This window comes from Eptatretus burgeri, chromosome 6 (assembly GCF_056783735.1).
Source record: "Eptatretus burgeri isolate ZD-2024b chromosome 6, Ebu_testis_v1, whole genome shotgun sequence".
NCBI classification, from domain to species: Eukaryota; Metazoa; Chordata; class Myxini; order Myxiniformes; family Myxinidae; genus Eptatretus; species Eptatretus burgeri.
Genome location: NC_140966.1, coordinates 35,387,869 through 35,395,884, shown reverse-complemented (window position 1 = coordinate 35,395,884; position 8,016 = coordinate 35,387,869). Strand labels below are relative to the sequence as shown.

Sequence of the window (8,016 nt, the reverse complement as noted above, 5' to 3'; positions counted from 1 at the left end):
TTGAGGCATGTTAATGACTGCAGGAAGCGAGAAGCTGACGTTTCAGGTGTTAACCCTTCGTCAGAGCAAAAGAAGATAAAGTGTTCATTAACCTGTTTATCTCTGTTGAAGGTTTAACGGCCAAAACGTCAGCTTATCCTTGTTTCCCACGGCAGTTAGCATACCTCAATCAACGTCCTGTTGATTTCATCCAGTGGCGAGGACAATAGATTGGCATTCTAGAAGTGATGGGTTCAGAAGGATTAAGGATTTCAATCCCAAGCCTAAGCTCGTCTTGGAATTATTATTTCACTTTTGGGATGTTGGTTAAACCCCAGCTGTCTCACAAATGAATATTAGAGAGGAATCATTCCACCAAAAATGCAAAGAGCACAAGTCCACACTTTGGGTTTGACGCCTTCATGTCCGAACAGCAATTTGAGACGGTACTAAGTTTGTGCCTAAAAAAGCTAATTCATTTCAAAAATTCTGTTAACGAGAACAAATAAATTATTTATTGTTGAAGGTGGAGCACCCTCATTTTAGTCTTCTGTGGCTTTGCCACGACATGCAATTTGCAGAAAAATAGTAAATGGAGCATTTGGAGCTTCAATCACATTTTATTGTCCTTTTTGTCAATTGTCTCTTTTGATGATCAGCTTTGAAACAATCAGAATGCAACTTGGTCAAACTAATAGAGGAACAAGGGAAAACTGGATCAGACAAGATGATCAACTTCTCACCCAAAGGTTGTAAATGACTAATTTGGTACAATGTCAGCAAAGAATGTCTCGTTTGGAAATGATGATGACATTTATACAATGCATCGAGGTAGATTTCAGCAAACAGGTGGTGGTGGAGTCCCATAAGCCCAATGGTAGAGTGTCAGGGGAGATCACAAGTTGTGAACATTTCAAAAGCTAGAATTAATCCCAGACAGACTCAGTCGCAGGTGTACGGAACTTTTGCACTGAGCAGCCAATGGAATCAAACCCACGTCGGTGGGTCAATGCAGCATGGCTTTACTTGCTATGCCAAGCCACTCAAAATCAAACAGCTTAGGATTGTCCTCTGTTGAGTTTGCAATGTGATATGGAATGGCAAAATTCACAGCTAGCAAATTTGAGGTCAGAGGGCAAGAAAGTTCGGGGAGCACTCAATGACGAATATGTGCCACCCCCGGAGGCAGACGTCATGCCTCCAGACAAATCCGACATTGGAACCTTTTGGGAGTAGAGAAAGCCTGCTGAATCTCAAGGAACCAAAAACAACTCCAGTCAGCTGGCATTTTCCTTCCACATCCCAGAGCAGAGATGTCTTGGGAATATGCTCCCTTGGCCTGTGCTCAGGGATCACAGGCGCCTGCTCGTTCCCACTTAGCTTCACTCAAACCTCTGCACTCCCATTAGTGCCAACAGCTTTAACACCAATGTCCCCAATGACTTGAAAAGAGTCTTCATTTGGCTCTTCTTTGTGCTCAATCACAGCAAAACACAAGTCAGAAAATACTGCAGGAGGGCAAATCCAACATATTGTGCTGGAGGCTGGTCAAATAGACGGCAGTGTTTAAAAATGTTGGCATCACAGGCAGTTGATGCATGACATGATCTTTGAAGGTAGATGGCATGGCTTTCCCTGGATCTTTTCAGTTGGCTTTCCCTGGATCTTTTCAGTTGGCTTTCCCTGGATCTTTTCAGTTGCTAGGAACGACCTCGATGCAGAGTGAACAGGAGTTGCAGCTTACAGCCAAAGTACCCTCTTTGATGTCCGTCGGCACGACTTCAAACCAATCTCCACAGCGACACCTCAACAGGTGGCACTTGCTCTCTGCTCACATATACATTGAAATAAATATTGTAAATGCATCATACATTATTAAAAAAAGATGTATTAAACTTCTAAGCAACATTTCTATCATACGGGTATGATGGTATAGTGGGTAAAGGATAATGGACTGACATCACAAAGATTGCAGAATCAAATCTGGTTGAAGGCAGCAGTAGGAAAGATTTGAATGCTAAGATTATGAAAGTCGAGGTGCAGTTCATGACAATTACCGTTTTGGATTATTGATAAAAATGTGCCTGTGCCACCTGCTCTGGTTTATTTTTATGGCAGTCCTTAGATGTTGATAATGATGAAATGCTTTTGACAAACAATCTGGGGACAGGCACACAAAACAGCACACATCCCTCTGACTCTCTCTATCGACTGCAGCCTGTGGCTGCTGGTTGCATCATTGGTTGGGACGTGGCTATGCCGCTGATGCAGTGTCCCCCTTACCAGTACACTGGTACTCATTTTGCCGACCTCGGAAGGATGACAGGCTGAGTCAACCTCCTGGTGCATTTTAATTCAGCGGCCAACGGGGCTTGAACTCAGGACCCTAGGATCTCAAGCCGCCACCCTATCCACTAAGCCAACACCAGGCTTATCCCTCTGACAAAACACACATACACACACACACACACCTCTATTTTCATTTCTGTTCCTCACAGTTATATCACATACATACACACATCTGCATGCAAATACGAAGACTGCAAGACAGAAAAGACATCCCTAACCCACTGAGAAACAACTTTCCAAAAACAGGTGCAAGCACAAGAAACCAAAAAAGCAACGAATGAATACAGCTCCAACGATTGCAAAAAGACAAAAGAAAAACGTAAAGTGAAATACCAACAAATATACACTGACAACTATGAAAATGACAAAATATCAGGGAAGTACAAAAACTAACTGGACAAACTGGGCATAGACAAACAAGGCTCTTTGGAATGGATAAGATGAGGTCAGCTTAACTGGGAGGGAGAACGAATCATTATTAATGGCTAAGACCAGGGGCACTCACGACACGGATGGCTTCAAGAAAATGGCGGGACTGAGTCGATCAGACAAGTGTAGATTTTGCGAGGTACAAACAGAAAGCATGAGCTGCCTCGAATTGGGATGTAAAAAACTCATGTCAAAACAGCTGCATACCCAAACGCACACAAGGCATGTAGAGTAATCGACTGGCACATCTCCAAAAACTTCAATATCTCAGTCCCAGAAAATTCATGGCAACATGAACCAAGAGCATTCATTGAAAACGAGGAAGTCACTCTCACGTACGACATAATGATCCCGTCATGCGTGAACATATAAAACAAAACATTGTGACCAGATATCCGACTAATATACAAAAAATTGAAAATAAGTCATTGCTAATTGAGGCGTCAGGACCGAGCAATTTTGGCCTGAATAACGTCAAAATTAAGAAAATGACCAAATACCAAGATCTCAAGAATGAAGTGCAAAGATTTTGGAAGCTGAAGAACAGTATACAGGTATAAAGTATATGTTGTCATTGACCGAACCGCACATGCTCACGATGGAAAAAAATTTACCATTTATTTCAAACGCAGTTTTCTATGTTTATTGGCTCATGCATCAGTAAGTGACCACTATATTCGTTATGAGTGTGTGTCTGTCTGTCTGTCTGTCTGTCTGTCCCGAGCATAGCTCCGTGGGTTTTGATCCGATCTTGATAAAATTAGGGTGCGAGGTTTGTATCATGATCTAGTTGTGTTTTCCGGAGAATGGGCGTGCTGCGCCCATTATGGGCGGAGCCACATCCACAAAACATGTGTGTTTAGGGGATGGATAGCTGGTTTCAAGTTACATCTTTTCCGAGGGGGTTTGTCGAATCTGGCAGGGGTTTTCGGTATTTGGTTAGCCCAATGACTCCTGCATAGCCCCATGGAGCTCGATTTTTCATTTTCGTCCCAAGGTCAAGGTCACAAGGTCACGAACTTAGAAAATGTCAAAAAAAATCAATAAATTGGGCATCAAGTTCCTAGGGTTTTCAACTGTTTCGAATGAAAGTTGGTATGCAAGTCGTGCTCTTCGAGTACTACAACTTTCATCATTTACATTTTTCCCGATTCCTGCCAGTTTGCCCGTGGCGTCCCCTCGAAGGTCAAAAAATAAAAAAGGCGAACCGTGTACATTGCTCGTGAACCATCACCATCTCCAGACCTGTTAAACAATTATTTTATGAACATTGTCAACAAGTCATTATAAACTCAAGTCGCAAGTCCCCCTGACACCAAGTACCAAGTCCGAGTCTCAAGTCAATTTCGTCAAGTTGCAAGTTACAAGATTTTGCGACTTGAGTCACCAACTCTGTGGGTGGATTACACTGGGTGGCAGTCAGTCAGGGCAGGAATTTGGAATTTTTTTCATGGTGCCAGCGATAGCTAGCCTACTCCAACTAATGCTGGCAGATGGGATGCCCGGTTCAACGTCCATCTGAGGGACGGCACACACATTGATAAATCACCTTGTCTCCGAAACTGGACGACAGTTTATAGCTGGGTCGGTATTCAAACCCAGGTTATATAGGCAGCACAGAGGCTAGAGTGTTTGGTATCATGGGTACAAGAAATGCTTTGTTATGGTAAAGAAAATTTATTTATGAATTGATTGCCACGTGAGATCACCATTGATAAAGTAAATTACACCAAATGTTCGAATTATTGGCCAGTAACTTGAAGGAATTTCTCGATTCTAAGTCCATATGATGTTTAGAGCTCATGATACATAATGCATGAGGACGGTCTTGTTCCAACAGCTTCCTGAGTAATTGGAGCTCTCTCTGAGTATCTTTCATCAAATTCGGCTTCTCGGTTTGAAGAGCCTGGCCTTCCTTCCACTTATCAAAACAAGCTCTACTCGCCCATCTTTTGTTAATTTTGCTGCCATCACTTATCTGGAATTTAAGAACGGGTAATTAAATTTAGGGGCTGGCATGATGGCAGAGTCCGAGAGGTTTGCACATTCGCCTCCAAACCATCTAGCCTGGGTTAAAATCTCGGCACAGCTATAATATGTCATCCCGGTGTTTCATCAATGTGTGCCATCCCTCGGATGGACGTAAAACTGGGTGCCCCATCTGCCGGTATTAATTGGTGGACGTTAAAGATCCCATAGTGTCCTTAAACAAGAGTAGGTGAGCTATTGCTGGCACCATGGTCAAATTACAAATTCCTGCCATAACTACTGCTTGGAAGAAATGAAAAACCTACCCAGGATAACCCTTTCCAAGAGACTGCTTTGGTATCACTGAGGCTCTAATCTGTAATAGATTAGGGCACATCAGAATCAAAGACTTGATTATATTAAATATACACATTAAAAGTAATATAAAAGGGAAAAATTATGATTGTAGTCAAACTACCCAAATACGATCTTGACTTTTGCACAACAATACAAATATATACATCAGACGCACTTCCTGACTGTTCTGGTGAGCATCGCCATGGATTATGTCTCACACGGTAAGACTGCATAATCCGCAAAGAACAACCGTCCGTCTGTAGAACTATGTCCATTGGAGATCGGGGGAATGCTCGCCACACTCCACGTTTCGATTTACCCGCCGATCACATCATGTTATGTGCCTTCTGGTTGAATGGTTTGCATTAGCTGGGACAATCGGCTGGGTGGCAGACGAATGGTTGTTCTTTGCGGATCATGCGGTTTTACAATGCGAGACATAATCCGTGGCGATTCCCACCATAACAGTCAGGAGGTGCATCTGATGTATAAATGACGAATGTGGTCATCATTGGTTACATACTTGTCAGTATGTCATCCTGATGAGGGCAAATAAGCCCGAAATCCATATAGATTGCTCCGTTTAATGTTTAACTGATGTTGACAATGTAATCTTTGTCTGTTTGACATAGTTGCCGGGTCAAAGACTCTGCGTTGGAGGTGATGCTTTGGTGTAGGACTGCATCCAATGGAGATCGGGGGAGTGCTTTTCACACTCCACATGTTTCGAGATGCACACACACACACGGTATATATGCATATATCTTCTTCTGCTTTAAGGGCCACTATTATCACACATTGTATGATCGGCTGGGGGATACTTGGCCTGAGTCTTCACGAGCCAGCTGGCCAGGACTGATGTTCGACGAGTTAGGGCAGGAAATTGGAATTTGATCATGGTGCCGGTGATGGCTCGCCCACTCTTTGTGAAAGACAGCATGGGATCTTTAATATCAATCAGCAAATGCTGGCAAATGGGATGCCCATTTTACGTCCATCCGTGGGATGGCACACACAATGATGAATTACCCTTCCTGCAAAACACCGGGGTGACAGTTTCTGGCTGGGTTGGGAATCAAACCGAGTCGAGACATCTTAGAGGCGAGTGTGTGTCCCTCGAGACCATCCTGTCAACCACATTTATATTTGGGGCTTGGGAGCCGCTTCCTCTCTGAGGGGGTGTGCAGCATTCGGATTCTCATGTGTGTACAATTTGTGAACATCTTTACAGCTGTGGAGGAACTCTGGAAAGGGTTTGAAACAGCAATGAGCTTATCTTGGGTATCCTCTTTCATGATTGCTTTATGCAGCTTCTTCGGCTGGAAGAGCACGGGAGTAGTCAATTTAAACATAAATATTGTTACGGTTCTAGGAACTGTATGCATACAAACATGCAGTTGTCCTGAAGTCAGTTATTCCATTAAGTGTACACTACCAGTAAAAAGTTTTCGAACACCCCCATTTTTCCAGTTTTTACTGAAATTTAAGCAGTTCAAATCCAGTCAATTACCTGAAATGGTACAAAGCGAAGCGGTAAACTGTCAGAGGTTAAAAATAAAAGTTTAGGTTACCAAAAATTGAAAAATAATGTGAATTTCAGAGTTATTAAAAAGGCCCTTTTCAGAGAACAAGTAATGGGTTAGCAACTGCAGCTGTTGGGCAGCAATGGAAGTAAATCAAGCCTTGAAAGTTGATGCAAACAATTGCTACAGGTGTCCCAACTTTTGTTGATTAGTGACAAACCCTCTTTTTGTACAAAAGCAGTGTTGGAACAGACTGTGTTGCTACACCCTCTGAAGCATTATTTGGACAATATTGCACTGCAGGAAGTAGTATATTGCTATCATAATGGGAGAAAAAGACAATTAACAAAGGAAGAGGGACAGACCATTCTAACCCTTAAAAGTGTAGGTCTTTTTCTTTAGAAAAATTGCAAAGAGGGCAAAGGTGTCAATGAGTACAGTTTCCTACACCATCAAAAGGCACTTGGAAACTGGAGGAAACTCTGACAGGAAGAGGTCTGGCAGACCCAAAGCCACAACACAATCAGAAGATAAGTTTCTGAGAGTCAACCGTTTGCGTGATAGGCGGCTCACAGGACAGCAGCTTCAAGCACAGCTCAACACTGGTTGAAGTAAGGAAATCTCAGTTTCAACTGTGAAGAGAAGACTTCAAGTTGCAGGTTTGACAGGTCGAGTGGCAGTAAGAAAGCCATTGCTAAGATGGCAAAATAAGAAAAAGAGCCTTACCTGGGCCATGAAGCACCACCAGTGGACTACTGAAAACTGGAAGAAGGTCTTATGGTCTGATGAATCAAAGTTTGAAATATTCGGTTCATCACGCAGGGTTTTTATATGCCGTCGAGTAGGCGAAAGGATGGTTCCTCAATGTGTGACGCCAACTGTCAAACATGGAGGAGGAAGCATGATGACGTGGGGCTCTTTTGCTGGATCCAGTCGACGACTTGCACAGAGTGACTGGCACCCTGAACCAAAAGGGCTACTACAGCATTTTGCAGCACCATGCAATACCCTCTGGTCTACGCCTAGTTGGTCAGGAGTTCATCCTTCAGCAAGATAACGACCTAAAACATACCTCCAGGCTATGTCAGAACTACATTAGAAGAAACGAACAAGACAGTAGGCTTCAAATCATGGAATGGCCAGCACAGTCTCCAGACTTAAACTACATCAAGCTGGTTTGGGTTGAACTGGACAGAAGGGTGAAAGCAAAGCAACCTACGAGCGCAACACATTTGTGGGAACTTCTGCAACAGTGTTGGGAAGAACTTCTGCAACAGTGTTGGGAAGAACTTTCCGAACAATATTTGATTTCCATTGTCGAAAGAATGGCACCAGTACGTTCGGCTGTTTTATCTGCAAAAGGTGGCTACTTTGAGGAGTCAAAAATTTAGATTAAATTTTGTTCAACAAA

General features: G+C 43.0%; 1 protein-coding gene across 4 annotated transcripts in view; it reads right to left on the bottom strand.

Moving 5' to 3' along the window:
- Nucleotides 1-579: 579 nt before the first annotated feature.
- DNAJC24 (DnaJ heat shock protein family (Hsp40) member C24) overlaps nucleotides 580-8,016 on the bottom strand; it is a 50,408-nt gene continuing 42,971 nt past the window's right edge. For all 4 annotated transcript variants that reach the window (XM_085884547.1, XM_085884546.1, XM_085884545.1 and 1 more), the window contains one exon: nucleotides 580-1,806. In XM_085884547.1, the coding sequence (XP_085740673.1) occupies nucleotides 1,673-1,806 (134 nt within the window). In that variant the 3' untranslated portion in view covers nucleotides 580-1,672. The remainder of the gene's footprint in view (nucleotides 1,807-8,016) is intronic.